The sequence below is a fragment of the Ursus arctos genome, unplaced genomic scaffold, assembly GCF_023065955.2.
Source record: "Ursus arctos isolate Adak ecotype North America unplaced genomic scaffold, UrsArc2.0 scaffold_7, whole genome shotgun sequence".
NCBI lineage: Eukaryota > Metazoa > Chordata > Mammalia > Carnivora > Ursidae > Ursus > Ursus arctos.
In genome coordinates, this window is record NW_026623089.1 from 25,341,080 (window position 1) to 25,357,665 (window position 16,586).

The 16,586-nt window shown below is 43.8% G+C and overlaps 2 protein-coding genes across 11 annotated transcripts in view; one reads left to right on the plus strand and one right to left on the minus strand.

Moving 5' to 3' along the window:
- Nucleotides 1-16,586, minus strand: part of SFXN2 (sideroflexin 2) — a 46,179-nt gene that overhangs the window by 12,018 nt on the left and 17,575 nt on the right. Inside the window, exons 1-3 of one of the 10 annotated variants that reach the window (XM_057308766.1) lie at nucleotides 9,105-9,199; nucleotides 3,947-4,020; nucleotides 1,268-1,308 (exon numbers count right to left, since the gene is read on the minus strand). The exons of 1 other annotated variant lie outside the window; for it this stretch is intronic. In XM_057308766.1, coding sequence (XP_057164749.1) covers nucleotides 1,268-1,297 — 30 coding nt within the window. In that variant the 5' untranslated portion in view covers nucleotides 1,298-1,308; nucleotides 3,947-4,020; nucleotides 9,105-9,199. Of the gene's footprint in view, nucleotides 1-1,267; nucleotides 1,309-3,946; nucleotides 4,021-4,133; nucleotides 4,435-9,104; nucleotides 9,220-16,586 lie in introns of those variants that run through there. 8 more of the 10 variants (XM_048218900.2, XM_044382075.3, XM_057308770.1 and 5 more) reach the window with 8 other exon arrangements.
- ARL3 (ADP ribosylation factor like GTPase 3) overlaps nucleotides 9,349-16,586 on the plus strand; it is a 35,126-nt gene continuing 27,888 nt past the window's right edge. Inside the window, exons 1-2 of the mRNA XM_026494001.3 lie at nucleotides 9,349-9,524; nucleotides 15,401-15,544. Of these exons, the coding sequence (XP_026349786.1) occupies nucleotides 9,522-9,524; nucleotides 15,401-15,544 (147 nt within the window). The 5' untranslated portion in view covers nucleotides 9,349-9,521. The remainder of the gene's footprint in view (nucleotides 9,525-15,400; nucleotides 15,545-16,586) is intronic.

Below are 16,586 nucleotides of genomic sequence, written 5' to 3' on the forward strand. Positions count from 1 at the left end.
AATGATGACCAAGAATTTTCCAAAAACTAATGACAGACACCAAACCACAAGTCCAGAAGGCTCAGAGAACACCAAGAAGGATAAGTACCAAAAAACATACACCTAGCTGGGAATGCAAACTGGTACAGTCACTGTGGAAAACAGTATGGAGGTTTCTCAAAAAATTAAAAATAGAATTACCATATGATCCAGTAATTCCACTGCTGGCTATTTACCCAAAGAATATGAAAACACTAATTCAAGAAGATATATGCACCCCTATGTTTACTGCAGCATTATTTACAATAGCCAAACTATGGAAGCAGCCCAAGTGTCCACGGACAGATGACTGGATAAAAAGGATGCCCATATGCGTACAATGAAATCTTGCCATTTGCAACAACCTAGATGGCTCTGGAGAGTGTAATGCTAAGTGAACCAAGTCAGTCGGAGAAAGACAAATACCAAATGAGTCCACTCATACGTGGAATTTAAGAAACAAAACAAATGAACAAAGGAAAAAATATAACAAACAAAAAACCAGACTCGGGGCACCTGGGTGGCTCAGTCCGTTAAGCATCTGCCTTTGGCTCAGGTCATGATCCCAGAGTCCTGAAATTAAGCCCCGTGTCTGGCTCTCTGGTCAGCAGTGAGTCTGCTTCTCCCTCTCCCTCTGTCCCTCCCTCTGCTTGTGTGCACGCACGCACTCTGTCTCTCTCTCAAATAAACAAATAAAATCTTTAAAAAAAAAAGAGAGAGAGAGAGAATAAAGAGAAAAAAAAAACCAGACTCGATTATGGAGAACAAGCTGATGGTTACCAGAGGGGTGGTGGGCAGGGGGATGGGTGAAACAGGTAAAGGGGATTAAGAGTACATTTACCATTATGAGCACTAAGAAATGTACAGAAATGTCCAATCACTATATTTCACACCTGAAACTAATATAACACCATATGCTAACTATACTGGTATTAAAAATTTTTTTAATCTACACCTAGTCATATTATATTATATTTCAAACTGCAGAAAATCAAGACAAAGAAAATCAAGGAAAGGGATGACTGGGTGGCTCAGTCAGTTAAAGCATCTGCCTTGAACTCAGGTCATGATTCCAGAGGCCTGGGAGTCAGTCTCCCTGCTCGGCAGGGGACCTGCTTCTCCTTCTCCCTCTGCCCCTCCCCTCACTTGCTCTCTCTCTCCCTCAAATAAATAAATAAAATCTTTAAAAAAAAAAAAGAAAAAGAAAATCAAGGAAGAAATCTGAGGGAAGGAAAAGAAAACACCTTACCATATAGACGAACAAAGACACGAACTTCATTGGCTTTCTCCCTAGACACCAGGCAAGCAAGCAGAGCAGAGAGTGAAATATTGACAGTACTGAAAGATATAAGCAACACCGACCTAGACTTCTACACCAGCAAAATTATCCCTCCCAGTGAAGGAGAAAGACAGGCTTTCCCAGACAAACACATCACCAAGAGACCTGACTTGCAGGAAGTTAGAAGTTCTTCAGAGAGCAAGAAAGTGATGTAGGTCATAAGCTCAGATCTACATAAAGAAAGAGGGTCAGAAGCCACAAATGAAGGTAAACTAAAACCTTTATTTTTCTTACTCCAATTGTTAACAGTAAAACAGATCACAGTTTGTTCCAAATAACGGCAGCAGCAACATGTGTGATGATCACAGCTATGGACAGGTGACGCGAGTGACAGCAGTGCTCTAACAGATGGGAGGGAGGAGCTGGGAAGGCCAGCCCGGTTACCTGCACTACCGGAGATGTGCTCCAGTGTCATTTGAAAGTGGACTTGGATTAGCTGTAAATATATATTGCAAGCTCTAGGAAACCACCAAAAAATTTCCAGAGGAAGTATAAATGATATGCTAGGAGAGGAGAGAAAATGGAGTCATACAAAAGCTAAGGGTTTTGGGACATCCGGCTGGCTCAGTTGGGGGAGCATGTGACTCTTGCTCTTGGGGTCATGAGTTCAAGACCCACGTTGGGTGTAGAGATTACTTAAAAATAAGATCTTTAAGGGGGCACCTGGGTGGCTCAGTCGCTGAAGCGTCCGACTCTTGGTTTCAGCTCAGGCCATGATCTTGGGGTCGTGGGACTGAGCCCCACGTCAAGCTCCATGCTCAGCACGGAGTCTGCTTGAGATTCTCTCTCTCCCTCTGCTCCCTCTCCTGCCCCTCCCCCGCATGCACACACTCTCTCTCTCAAATAAATAAGTAAATCTTTTAAAAAAATAATAAAAAATTAAATTTTTTTTTAAAAAGCTAAGGGTTTTGAATTTTTGCCTGAGAATTTCAAGAAAAGATTTTAAGCAAAGTGACAAGATAAGATGTGTGGTTTAGAAAGAAAACTCTAGGCAATGACATGAAAATAAACTCGGTGTGGTAGGACCTCAGAGGACGCAGAGAGATCAGCTGGGAGGGAACTTCAGCAATCCAGGCAAGAAGAGGTGGGGCTCATGTGAACCCAGATGCGCAGGAACAGAGAGGAGGGACCAAAAGGACAGAAACTTTAAAAGCAGCAGAATGTCAGGATTTACTAAGTGACTGGTTATAGGAAGAATACTCTGCTAGTCAGGACTCAAGCACAGACGCAGAATCAGTAGGATATATATATATATCCTTTATATATATTTGCATAATACTGATAAATATATAAAAATGGATTTAGTACAAGGAATTAGCAAACTGGCTTCCATAATTGTAGGAGTTGGCTAAGCAAGCCTGAAGCCAGCCGGGCAGGCAGTTAGCTAGGGAGGATACTGGGTAGGGAAGGAGAGCATGGCTGGAGGGGATGCCTAGCCCTATTTTAAAGGGATTCCATCTGATTAAGTCAGGCCACCCAGGATAATCTCCCCTTAGATTAACTCAAAACTAACCAATTAGGACTTTAATTACATCTGCAAAATCCCTTCACCATGCGCCTAAATTCGTGTTTGATGGAGTAACTGGGAGGTGTGTGTACTAGGAACAGCTGCTTCTCCCTCCTGGCGCACTTAACTGGAAGCACACCAGCGTACCAGAGGGGGGATGGGAGGGTTGTTTGGCCTAGCTAAATTGACACATCACAAGTTTCTAGAGTGATACCAGGGTTTTCTGACTTGGGCCATAATGTGCAGAGACAAGAAATATAGAAAAACAGGCTTTAAGGGAGAAAAGCAGGAGTTGGATTTTCCACGTGTTGAGTTTCAAGTACAATGGACCTTTCCTTTTTTTTTTTTTTTAAGATTTTATTTATTTATTTGACAGAGAGAGAGCCAGCCAGAGAGAGAGAGAACACAAGCAGGGGGAGTGGGAGAGGAAGAAGCAGGCTCCCAGCGGAGGAGCCTGATGTGGGGCTTGATCCCAGAACGCCGGGATCACACCCTGAGCCGAAGGCAGACGCCCAACGACTGAGCCACCTAGGCGCCCCTATGGACCTTTCTTAAATGTAATAGGCTGCTGCCTGTCTCAGGTCCTTTGCAACTGCCATTCCCTGTTTTTTTTCTTGAAAAATGTCACCCTGAGGATTTTTCACATATATTATATTACAAGCTCATAGGCACAGCTAGAGCAAGATTTGAAGTCATCTTGAGTTATACAGTCACCAAAATCCAAAAGCAGCCACAAAATTGAGCAAACACAGCCAGTATTTGAGTATGAGGGAAAGGAAACATACTGCTGATGGAAGCCACAGGACTAGTCAAAAAAAAAAAAAAAAAGTTTTATAGGGACATCTGGGTGGCTCAGTGGGTTAAGCGTCTGCCTTCGGCTCAGGCCAGGAGCCCAGGGTTCTGGACTTTGGACTCCTTGCTCTCCAGGGAGCCTGCTTCTCCCTCTGCCTCCCGCTCCCCCTGCTTGTGCTCAGGTGCGCGCTCTCTCTCGCTCTCTGACAAATAAGTAAATAAAATCTTTTTAAAAAGCTTTATATTAGGTAGTGGTAAAATGAAAGGAGAATTCTACCCAAGACTCCCACCTCAGTCGAGCCGAATGGGCCACTGCAGCCGCAAGGGAAGGCCACAGCAAAGCCGCCTCAGAATCAACAGCAGCCTGAAAAGCAGACGTATTAGAACATAATGTCAGGGCCCCGCCGTCTCCCTCAAAAAGTAGCCTTTCGCTCTCCGGGACAATGTAGAGTTGCTTGCAAGGAAGCAGCTACTCACCCTTCAGATCTTGGCTTAAACCTTTCCTCAGGGAGTCCTTTGAAGGACCTTGGCCCCTCTCTCCCCGACCGCTAGACCAGGTGCTCTGCTGCAAGCCCTCTTGGCTCTGTACTGTTTCTTCAGAGCTGTGCCAGTTTGTCCTAACTCTCTGTGGTTTTATTTTAACAAATGCCTACCTTCCCCTCTGGGTCATAAGCTCCTCAGACCCAGGGACTGTGTCCAGTTTGCTCAGAGCTGCTACCCCTGGGCCTAGCACAAGAATTCAAGCATGTGCTGAGTAAGAAGCCCAGTTTGTCGGCAAATGGGTATTCAGGCGTAAGAGGAAGTACAGAGATCTGAGTTAGAAGTAAAACAATGAGAGGCATCGAGGTAGTTTAAGAGAAAGTTTTCCAGTGAGAATACGATGAATAAAGTGCTGAGGACATAGCCTGAAAACCACTACGTGTAGAGGCCAGCCCCCCAAAAAGGAAGCCCAAACAGATGAGAAAGAACCAGGGACGGAGGAGGCATGAGGAGCCAACAAACGCAGTAAAGGGAGAGATGGACAATTTTGATATCTTTTTGTTGAGGTGGGAGAGACTTCAGCAAGTTGACATGCTGGGGGTGGGTCATTTCCTGGGAGGAAGGAGCCAGGAGAGAAGGGAGGCTCCCATGGAGTTTTCATGGCACCCTCACCTGGCCCTGAGGCCGCCACTGAGAGGCAACCTCTGAAGCTAGACAGCTAGTCAGAAGCTAGACAGCGAGTGGCCATTGCTCGACTTCTGCCTCTCTCACTCCGCCACAAGCCCACGGGAGAGCTCTGGGCTTTGTCCTCTGGCGACAGGCTGACCTGGCTTCCTACATGCTGGTTCAAAGACCAAAGCTAGGGGCGCCTGGGTGGCACAGCGGTTAGGCGTCTGCCTTCGGCTCAGGGCGTGATCCTGGCGTTCTGGGATCGAGCCCCACATCGGGCTCCTCTTCTGGGAGCCTGCTTCTTCCTTTCCCACTCCCCCTGCCTGTGTTCCTTATCTGGCTGGCTGTCTCTCTGTCAAATAAATAAATAAAATCTTAAAAAAAAAAAAAAAAAAAAAAAAAAAAACAAAGACCAAAGCTATTTCGTGCCGTCACAACTGAACCCAGGGGTGGGAGAGAAGCAAGAGTTTACTTCCCTTGACTCTAGCTGGGGCTAAAACGAGTTGTTGGCCTGGCTGGCAGATCACAAACCGCCTTGGATTACAGAGCCCCAAGTTGGGGCTCCAGCCACTCTGCTGGAGAGAGCCCACAGAACATGCTATGCTTCCTTTTTTTTTTTTTTAAGATTTTATTTATTTATTTGAGAGAGAGCGCAAGAGCACGTGCACAAGCTGGGGGGAGGGGCAGAGGGAGAAGGAGACTCCCCATTGAGCAGGGAGCACCAAGCAGGGCTCAATCCTAAAAGCCTGGGATGATGACCTGAGCTGAAAGCAGACATTTCACCGACTGAGCCACCCAGGTGCCCCAAACATGCTATGCTTCCTTCTTAACACACACAAACACACACACACACACACACAGCCTGTCCTTGGACATATCTTTCCACCCTGAACTCAGCACCGGAAAGTCCTCTGTCTTTCATAATGGAAGTACTTCTACCGCCAAGGGGTAATCATTTGCTAAACTATGCAAGAAACTCTCCCCTCATTACCGAGGTCAGCATAGGACTTGCCCAGTCTCTATCTGACATAAAACATAAGGCCAGGGGCACCTGGGTGACTCAGTTGGTTAAGCACCTGCCTTCAGCTTGGCTCATGATCCCAGGGTCCTGGGATGGAGCCCCATGTCAGGTCAGGCTCCGTGTTGGCAGGGAGTCTGCTTTTCCCTCTCCCTCTGCCCTGCTCATTCTCTCTCTCTCTTTCTCTCTCTCTTGCACGTGTGCGCACTCTCAAATAAATCAATAAAATCTTTAAAAAAAAAAAAAAAGGCAAAAAAAATCTAAATTCCATTCTATGTCTAAGACATTCCCCCCCAACATGTGCTGCCCCCCAACGGGCACAGGTCCATGACTCCTTCAGGGCAAACTCAAACCCTACTGTGATATATTCTCATAGCATCCTATCCTTGTTTGCAACACACTTGGCTTCGCAATCATCACTTTCTTGTTACGTAGTTATTTGTATAAAGTTGGCCTCCCCCAGCGGATTGTAAGGTTTGTGCTGTAGCTCTCCAGGCCCTCTAAAAATACTTAACTGCCTGCCCGAACTGCATTTCAACTTATTCTTGGGCTCCCTGGGCATCAAAGACGTCATTCTTTCAAGTCAAACTCAAGAACCTGTCTTGGTTACAAAAGTAAGGGTAGGCTTTGGGTCACGAAGCTGCAAATGGTCTACCCCTCCTCCACTGAGTCCTATCTGGTCTCTAGGTTTTCTCTAGAACAGTCATTCTCCCTCTTCCCACGTGAGCCGCACCTAGTATTCCCTAAAGAGGTACCACCGTGTCCAGGGTGGCTTCAGTTCTGAAGGAATATGGTCCCACTACCGGGAACAAGGGGGGAGCTGGAAATCAAACAGGTGACTGGCCAATAATTCCCTTTGCTCCAAGGACTGGAGACTATCACAGCTTGAAGATGTGAGGGATCCAAGATCTCAATGTACAGAAGAGGAAACTGATGCTTGGAAAGATTCACATCGATTGAGCCAGCATGCTGAACATTACCCACAACCCTGCCCTAAGCACAGCTCCAGTCCTGTCCATCCATCCAACAATCTGACAATAGCTAGGGCCTACTCTCCCAAAGTCACAAGGCTCAGGGTCACTTAGATGGGTCCTCCATCCACTACTGGCCCAAAGAAAGAAAGAGAGAGGGAGAGAGAGAGAGAAAGGAAGGGAGGAAGGAAGGAGGAAAAAGATAAGAGAGAAAGAAAGAAAGAAAGAAAGAAAGAGAAAGAAAGAAAGAAAGAAAGAAAGAAAGAAAGAAAGAAAGAAAGAAAAGAAAAGAACCTATTACCTCACCTGAAGTCATCCTTCTTAGAGAGAATTGAGTTTTGGGGCACCTGACTGGCTCAGCTGTAGAGCATGCGACCCTTGATGTTGGGTTCTGAGTGCAAGCCCCACGTTGGGAATACAGTTTACTTAAAAAAAAAAACAAAACAAAACAGAGAGTTGATTTTCTCTGGCAAACGGTATCAGAGTTCAAAGAACAAGGCTTCCAAACTCCCTCTGGGTATCCTCTTGCAAGGGGGGAAAGCACTCAAGATTTCCCTGTTTGTATCCCCAGGTAGGAAGAAAAATAAAACATCATCACTGGTACTTGCATCAGAGGAAGAACAAGGCAGCCATACTCAAAAAGATCAAACACAAAGACCACTTGAGATAGGCAAGGGTTGGTGCCAAGGCTGCCTAGAGAATGCTGGACAACGAGACTAATAATTACACAAGCAGGCCCAGGTACACTCCTATGACTCCAAGGCAACCATGATGTTAGACATCAGGCAACTCAGAAAGAGAAGTCGGCCCTGTCCTTTTCACGAAAGAACCAACAGGCTAGAGACGAGTAGATTGCAGAGGTGCATACTCTGAATTAGCCATTCATCTTGCATCTACTTAATCAAGGTTCTTTTTTTTTAAAGAATTTTTTTTAAAGATTTTTTTTTAAAGATTTTATTTATTTTTTTGAGAGAGAGAGAGCCAGCAAGAGAGGGAACACAAGCAGGGGGAGTGGGAGAGGAAGAAGCAGGCTCCCAGTGGAGAAGCCCGATGTGGGGCCCGATCCCAGAATGCCGGGATCACACCCTGAGCCGAAGGCCGGTGCTTAACAACTGAGCCACCCAGGCCCCCCTACTTAGTCAAGGTTCTGAACTGAATCTTCTCTCCAAGGATCTGAAGCAGGTATGCTGCGAGCATATGTTTAAAAACACACTTTAGTTGAATGCATAAGTAGCTAAAAACCATGCAGGGAAAATCCACCTTTGTTCCAGTGATGTTAAGTAGACTTTAAAGCCTGCTGGTAGGAAGAGGGGCAAAGCCCCAAAACCTAGATGAAGCCGTAATAGCTAAATCCTATGTAGCACTTTCCATGTGCCAGGCAATATTTTATGTACTTGACATATAATAATTCACATATCCTCACAAGAACCCAATCAAGGATGTAAGGGGCACACACATGACTCCAACAGGTTTATCAGCAGTGCCAATACTTAACCAACTCTTAAAAAGTTCTGAGCTTACACCACAAACATAAGCCGTTCTGTTCCTCCTACCTAGACAACACAATAGTGTTAAAATCACTTCCTCCAGAGTCAGAAGTGGGTTCAAGTCCCGACTGTATACCGCTTAGAACAACCAATTTCTAGGGCTGTGAGAATGAAATGAAACCTTGTGTGAAAACCATTCTACTAAGAAGTATGTAATTTCCATTAGGGCATATTTTGTCCCCTGCTGTGTTTCCAGAGTCTAGAACAGGAGCTGGCACAGATGTGAGTTTCCACCCGTTCTCAGCATGGGGTTGAGCCCCTCTCAACCCACCCAGAATCCCTTTCGCTCTCGCTTGCCTATAAGTGCAGGGCCGTTTTTGCCTCCTCCGGGGCTGCAGACAGTGCACCATCCGATCCAATGTTGCTTAGCAAAATCTGGCCATTCCAAAACGCCTTTCACCCCTGCTGTCTGCTCACCTCAGTGCTCAGGGCCAGTCTCCAGGGCTGCCTCTTGCCCTCCAACAGGCAGCCTCCCACCACCGGGACTCCTCCATCCTGGACTCTTAACACACAGATGTGCAGATAGATGCACAGCCCATAACGCCCCCCATCCTCAGCTGGGCCTTAGGGCGCCAGGGGCCATAAGGGAGAGAGGTCCCTGGGCAGCCCCAGGCCACTATTTGCGCCACGTGGCTACAGCAGGTGGAAGCCCAGCCCCCGCAGCCCCCCTGCCTGGGCAGTCAGGACAGAAATCCGAGCTCCCTCCGGGGATGTGGGGTCTAGAGGAAGGTGTGGTGGGCGGCCTCTTCCCGAGACCCCTTACCTGGTCCCGGGAAGAATGCACTGAGACAACTGCCAACAGAAGCACCCCGCTTTGGAAGCCGGGCCTGTACCAACCTGAGGCCTCGGCCCGGGCACCGCCCCTCACCCCGCCCCCGCCCTGCTCCTTTCCGACCAATCACAGGCTGGGCGGCACCCACCGGCCACGTGGGTGAGATTTAACCATTCGCAGGGTCTCCACCAGCCGGCAGCCGCCTCCAGTTGCTCCAGCAGCCCGCCTGCGTAGTGGGCGGGCACTTTGGCGCGCTTGCGCACTTTGGAAAAAGATGAGCTGGACCCCGCCCCGTACGGCTGCTTTGCTCCTCCGCTGTGCGTGCGAGGGACGTCGGGGGCGGTGCCGCAGCAGTTGCCCCTGGTAACGGGGAGGCAGGAGGAGGAGGAGGAGGGACTCGGCGGGAGGATGGTGAGTGTGGGGGCCCGGGCCCCTCCGGAGCTGGCCGGTCACCCCCCTCCCGTCCTCAGGCGCAGGGCGGGGCACTGCACTTGAAGCCAAGGAGGGAATGGGACGGCGCTCAGCCTGATGTCTGGGTTCTAGATTGGTTTCGGGGTGCAGTGGGGGGCCCCGAAGGTGGGCCCTTGGAAGGAGACCCGGCCTGGGGAGGAAGGCGGGGCTTGCATCGGGTCCAAAGCTAGGGGAAGGGGCTGGAAGGTTGCGTGGCTATCCCGGTACAGAGCCGGGGCTCCATCATTACTAGGGACTGAGGCGAGGGCGGATCCGAGTGACTGCGGAAAGCAGCCTCCGCATGCAGGCTTAGATCTTCCTAGGGAATCGGCCTCCCCGCACCGCTGGAAAGTGGGTCCACCGAGGTCCGGCCAGAAGCGGGGAGAAGGGTCAGCGCTACTGTCTTTGAGGTCTCCCCCGCGGTACCAGGGGAGATGGTAGCCTAGCTATCCTCTTGCTCGAGATGTGCGGGCCTCTGGGGGGAGGGGTGTAAATCCCAGCACACAAAGAGGTACCGCTTGTAAGGGGTGCCGGGTGGATTTTACGCCGTCTTGGTGCCTGCGTGGCAAGCTCACTTCTGCAGCAACGAGTTATTTATTTGCTGAGAGTCCTGTAAAGTCTGGTTGTTGCTAATGACCGATTTTCCCTTCAATACTTAATCCATATTGATGGAGGCAAATTTGCTGCCCGGTCCTTAGTATTTCATTTCAAACCTGTTGCAAACTTTTACATATGACCACACCAGAATCAAAGATCTTAATCTCACCTTGGGATCTCCAAACTAAAAAGAACGGGAAATTAAAACTGGACTGGCTGTCAATTGGCTTTTCTGTCAGACTTAAAGCTTTCCCAAATTATGATGTGTGACAGATTTGACCGTTGACACGCTGTTCCTTGTTGATTTCTGTGCAGTTAGTTGGAGGGTATTGAAATGGAATTGAGTAGTTTTAGAGCAAGTCCAAGCAAAATTGACTTTGAAGCGTTTAGAATAGGTTGGTTCGCTTACAAACTGCACAGAGCCAGGCACTCAATCTTAACAGTTACTTCCCCACACCGCGGTCCTTTTTGACGTTTAGAAATGTCGAACCATGTCCATTAATTTATGAAGAAAAGACTAGATGTCTGCAAGGGGAAAAAAATGCCTGCACCTTTGGCCAGATTATCCTATGAGTAAATTTTGATAGGAAAAATAATTGATTTTACATTGTCAGATTGTTAAAGAAGTAGAATTATTTGATCGGAAGTTGCCAATCACATTTCACACTTGCTACATTGCAGTATTATTAACCTCAGGCTAAACAGATTTTTACATGTTTTCTTTTTATTAATCATTCATACATGAGCTGTCCATTTAAAGGCTAAGTTTTTCTCAACAAATGAGTACAAACATAAATATTTACACAGAAAATAACTAGAATTGGAATGAAAAAGGCATGCCAAACCAACAGAGAATGAGATGTCATCATAAATGAGAAACGCATGAGAGTTGGCTAACTTTTCCCAGTTTGTTTATCAATTAAGTGGACTGTGTAATTTCATGATTGTTTAATTTATAACTACAGGCCACAATAAATTAACCACGGCTCATGTTTCCAGGTGCAGTTTGACACTGTAGACAGCAAATTGACAGTGCTTCAGCACTATTGTATACAACTGTTGTGTTCATTGATAAGACAGATTTTGTTTCTCTTTTTCTTTTTTCCTAAAATGAACAATATGAAATTAGGGCAAATCATTCTGGATTCTTTATCTGGTTTCCCAAATACATTTTTTTAATCTCCAAAAGTGTGAGCTATTCTTAGAACTGAAAGTGGAACATAGAATTTAAACCATCAGTGATGTGATTAAGTGTGTCGCATCTGGTATCCCACCCATCCCTGTGATAACTGTACAACTGAAGACTGAGTCCCAGGTTGTTGTTTTTTTTTTTGTTTTTTTTTTTTTTTTGCTTTTTAAACGTTCAGCTATGACTAATGAATTTTATTTCTTATTTTAAAACCCAAATGTTTTCTCTGAACTTTTAGTCAGCTATTTTAGCCCGGCCTTTTGATATCAAGTCTTTGGTGAGATACTAAGATGACAGTAATGTTAGTGCATTAAGTAATCACTACTATTTAACAGATGACTCCTCCACTCAGAAATTATTTATGGAGTACTTTCTACATACATGAACCTAGCGGTAGTCAGCAAGCATGTTCAGCATTTGACGACTGTTCCTAAAATGGTGTTTTCTGGTCAGAAAATGGTCAGTGAAAAGTTAAAAAACAGAAAGACCAACACAACTACAGCTTTGAGTGTCTACTATGCACTACATTTTACATACGTTATCTCACTTATCTTCATAGCATTTTTCTTAAGGTATAAGTATTGTTCCCATTTTTTAGGTGTCCAGGGTTACACATGTAAGAAAGGCGAATTCAAGTCTATGAAATTCTGAAGCCCATACTGTTCTTTATTTTTTTATTTTCTTTTTTTTAGTAATTTCTACCCACAATGTGGGGCTCGAACTCACGATTCAGAGATCAAGAGTTGCATGCTCTACTGACTGAGCCAGCCAGGCGCTTCCGACCCCCAATGTTTTTGTTAGGACTCTGGTGAGGTGGGAACCCACTCTTCCTGAGGAAATACCCATATTTTGTTCCTCAGGAAACATTGTATTTATTTAGTAGAGAGATGAGGAGAAAGAAGAACCTTGGGTGAGGTTCTCCCTGTCAAAGCTATAGGAATTCTTGGAAGTTAATAAGGTCTCCCTGAGCAGCATACATTTTTTGTTAAAGAGGAAAAGGTACATTGAGTCAGTTCCATTTAAGCTAGTTATGGGGAGTGCATGTACTTGACAGTCGGCTTACTAATTTTAATATTTAAATCTTAACTGCTCCTCACAGCCACATACACTTTCCGTCCACCATCACATTCCTCTCGCACCGTCCACCACCCCAGTTTCTCTGAATGACCTAGTTTGTATCATTTTAGGTCAGTGCACCATGCCTCTGCCAGTAGTTGAGTTTAAGCTGATTTTGAGGCAGATAAAATATCTGTAGTCAATAGCACATCTCTTCATAATTTGCCTGTAGAAAGTTTGTTTAGATGTTTTATGACTGAGTCAGACCACTTCTGTCCACCAGGGTGCAGATAACTTAAATGCACACATGCCGATAATAGACTTTATGCAATTAACTGAAGTTCTGATTTCTTAGATTGCCTTTAATGTCAAAGGAGTACAAATCCTACATAGAAATCATGTCTGTTTTGCTCACTGTTGTACCTGGATCACATTGTGGATATTTAATGTGAATCAAGGAAGGAAGGAATAGGCATTTTAACCAAAAATGCACTTTAAAAATTCATTTCCTTGTATTTATACTGCAAAACTCAGCCCCATAATAAAATTAACTTCTAACGGCTGTCTCCCTTCATCTGACATTTAAAATAAAGTATGGACACTTATGTTTAGAAACATGGACTTATTCTGCTTCTTTCCTCCAGCCTCTTAAATCAGCTTACTTTGTACCTTTCAGGCAGAACTCTGATATCTATAAATATCCTCTTCCCTATTTAGCAAACCCTGATAATCCCGTGATCCCCTGTCCTCGGTAGTTGGGTTAAGATGATGCTGTACTGTATTTGCATTTGCCTTCCCTAGACCATGCTTCAGATGCCATTTATCATTTTGATAGAAGAAAATAGTAGCTGGACTTTCCGTTTCACTGTAATTTCACTTAAAGGTGAAGCATATGAACTTATTGTTTCCTGATAAGGAAAATCACTCATTAGAGATGTAGAAGTATCATTTTTTGATACCTTTAGGTTAATAAAGTTTAGATATAGTTAGAATGTTTTTCTCTTCTGTGCTTTGCTTCTCTCCTTTTAAGATGGATAGAAATTACTTTCTCTTCATTGTTCAATTTTAAATATAATGAGTGTGTAAAAAGTCTCAGCCTGCACAAAACAGTATTTTTATTTACAGATTTGTTTTAAAAGACGAGACATGTGAAGAAAAACCTAAAACATTCATTTTGAACCTTGAAAATATTTTATAGAAACATCTTTCATGATTTCTACAGTCAGAGATAATGCATGAGAATTTTACCTGTACTGTTGTTTCATGTACTGATGTGATAAATTCCAGTTATTTTAGAATTTTATTGGAAGAGGTAATGAGGACATCTAATCAAGAACTCAGAATGAGTAGTACAATGTGTTTTCCCTGTTCTAGCCTTTTTATATTACCAGTCCCCCAAGGATCTCAGAATTCTAATTTTAACTGTTCTGAAAGGTGGTATTATAAATGAGTGATTGCAATGTAGCTAATAGAAGCCAGGGAGACTTCTCATAAATATAGTTTAAAAAAAGAATGGTGTCAAAGTATTCAAGGCCAGATAAGATAAAAACAAAAGAAAAATGTCATGCCAAAGGTGGGGGGGAGAAAAGAAGACCTGCCCGTCTTTTTGTTTGTTTGAAATCTATTCAATCACTCTTCCCTAAATCTTTTGGTATAGAATTTGTCTTTCTGTCTTAAACTAAATCTTCCATCTTATTGCTGGAAAAAACTGAGGCACAGAGAGGTTCATGTAATCCTTAGCAAGTCAGTGCAAATACAGAATACTAGAAATGGTAAACAAAGAGTCTCTGAGGCAGAAAGGAATTCTTAATAATTATGCGTATTTGCATATCATCGTCCAAAGACTCAGTTGTTGAGAATTATTTCACAGAATGGTTATTTGATCTTAGTGAACAGGCTGGTTTGAATTATTGCCTGGTGCAATAAGGATAAAAAGAAAATATAACCATTTTATATAATTCTAAGACTCAGCTTGAAGGAATTTCTGCTTGGGCTGGGAGATTAGATTATATGCCCTTTAAACTCTGGAATTCTTTGATTCTTGTTGTAACTCATGCCTCATTGGGACAAGACTGTCAGCTGCAGGACAGAACAAATAACTATCTTATACGATTTTTCTTATGTTCATAGCTAAAAGCGATATGGTTTATTTCTAGCCATTAAAAAAATAATAAAAACAAGAAACAAATATTATATTAAATTACTAGTCAAAAATACCCTGGTTAAATTGTGATCGTTTTTATTCTTCATGACCGACTTTGACAATGTTCTCACCTTTCTGTTGTATCAGATTCTTCATCTGAAAAACATAATTTATGCCATGCACTATCCTATAAGGTCTTGTGAAAATTAGATGGAAATAGTTTTGGGGTTTTTTTAGATGATAGAGTATTTTGAATGCTGAAGTCTTAAGTGTAAACTGAAATAAAGTCTTAAACAATTTTATACAACTTTTTGTTTTGGAGTGTGTGTGTGTGTGTGTGTGTGTAGCACAGTAAATTCTGGCACTTACTTGGGTGGATAATTGTATTTAATTCAACGTCTATTATCTAATGTCTGTCCAGTAAGTGCCAGGCATTGTGAGAGACCGAAACTGTAACCCTTACCTAAAGAAACTTCACTCTAGGAGAAGAACACAAAAACCAATTACCTACAGTCCGATATGATGTGTGCCCTAAGTGTATACGAAGGGCTTTAGGAACATGAATTGAGTAGTAGTTCACACTCCCAGAAGATGTGGGGTGACTGCTAAATTGAATTAATAGGAGGAACAGGAATAAGTCATGCTATTGATTGAGTTGCTGAATTTGCTGAAGTACTTCTGCCAAAACTTAGAAGGAGGAAGCAAATGGAATAAATGACATTGAACTGGAAAATAATACTGTGAGCACTCCACAACCAAGAACTTTTTTCAAGGAGGAGAAGATATTCTGATATCTACTAATATCAAAGTCAGTGCCCCAAAAGTAATCTCTCTTCTTCATGGTTGTTTAAGGGCTTGCTCTCAATTTTGCGCAAATTGAAAAGTGCACCAGACCAGGAGGTGAGAATCCTTCTCCTGGGTTTGGATAATGCTGGCAAGACCACTCTTCTGAAGCAGCTTGCATCTGAAGACATCAGCCACATTACACCTACACAGGTGAGCACTGCCCTGGCCCCAGGTGCTTGTGTGACATATGGAAAGTAATCATAGCAATATGGAAGGCAAGTGGGAAATACAATTTTGTCCACCCTCAAGTTTTGTTACTGAGAAAAGTCTATACAATTTAAAAATAATCTAAGATTTCAAAAACATACCAAGAGATTCCATAGGTACGAGGTATTTAAAGTAGTCAAATTCATAGAAACAGAAAGTAGAATAGTGGTTACCAGGGCCTGGAGACAGAGGGGATTGGAGGGGTTATTGCTTAATGGGCACAGAGAGTCAGTGTTGTAAGATGAAAAAAGTTCTGTGTGTGGCTGGTGTGATGGTTGCACAACATTGTGAATGCACTTAGTACTACTGAACTCTACACTCAAAAATGGTAAATTCTATGTTATGTATATTTTTCCAATTTTTAAATAAATCATTTAAAATAAGCATGTATAGGGGCTCCTGGGTGGCTCAGTCAGTTAAGTGTCTGTCTCCAGCTGAGGTCATGATCCTGGACTCCCAGGATCAAGCCCCGAATCGGGCTTTCTGGTCAGCAGGGAGTCTGCTTCTCCCTCTGCCCTTTACCCCACTTGTGCTCTCTCTCTCTTTCTCCCCCCACTCAAATAAATAAAATATTTTTTAAAAAATAAATAAGCATCTAAAATAAATAAGCATCTAAAATAAATAAGCAATCAACTCCCTTAGCTCTAAGTGATTACTTTGAAAAAACTAGCTTAATCATCTCATAATGAAATTAATATGTATAGAAAATACAGAGAGAGGGGCACCTGGGTGGCTTAGTCTGTTAAGCTTCTGCCTTTGGCTCAGGTCATGATCCCAGGATCCTGGGATCAAGCCCCACACCGGGCTCCCTGCTCAGCAGGGAGCCTGCTTCTCCCTCTCCCTCTGCCTCTCCCCATGCTTGTGTATGCGTGCTCTCTCAAATAAATAAAATCTTTAAAAAAAAAAAAAAGAAAAAGAAAATACAGAGAGAATATAAAAGAAAAAGCCAGAGTACTGTGAGAAAAACTACTGTTAATATTTTCGT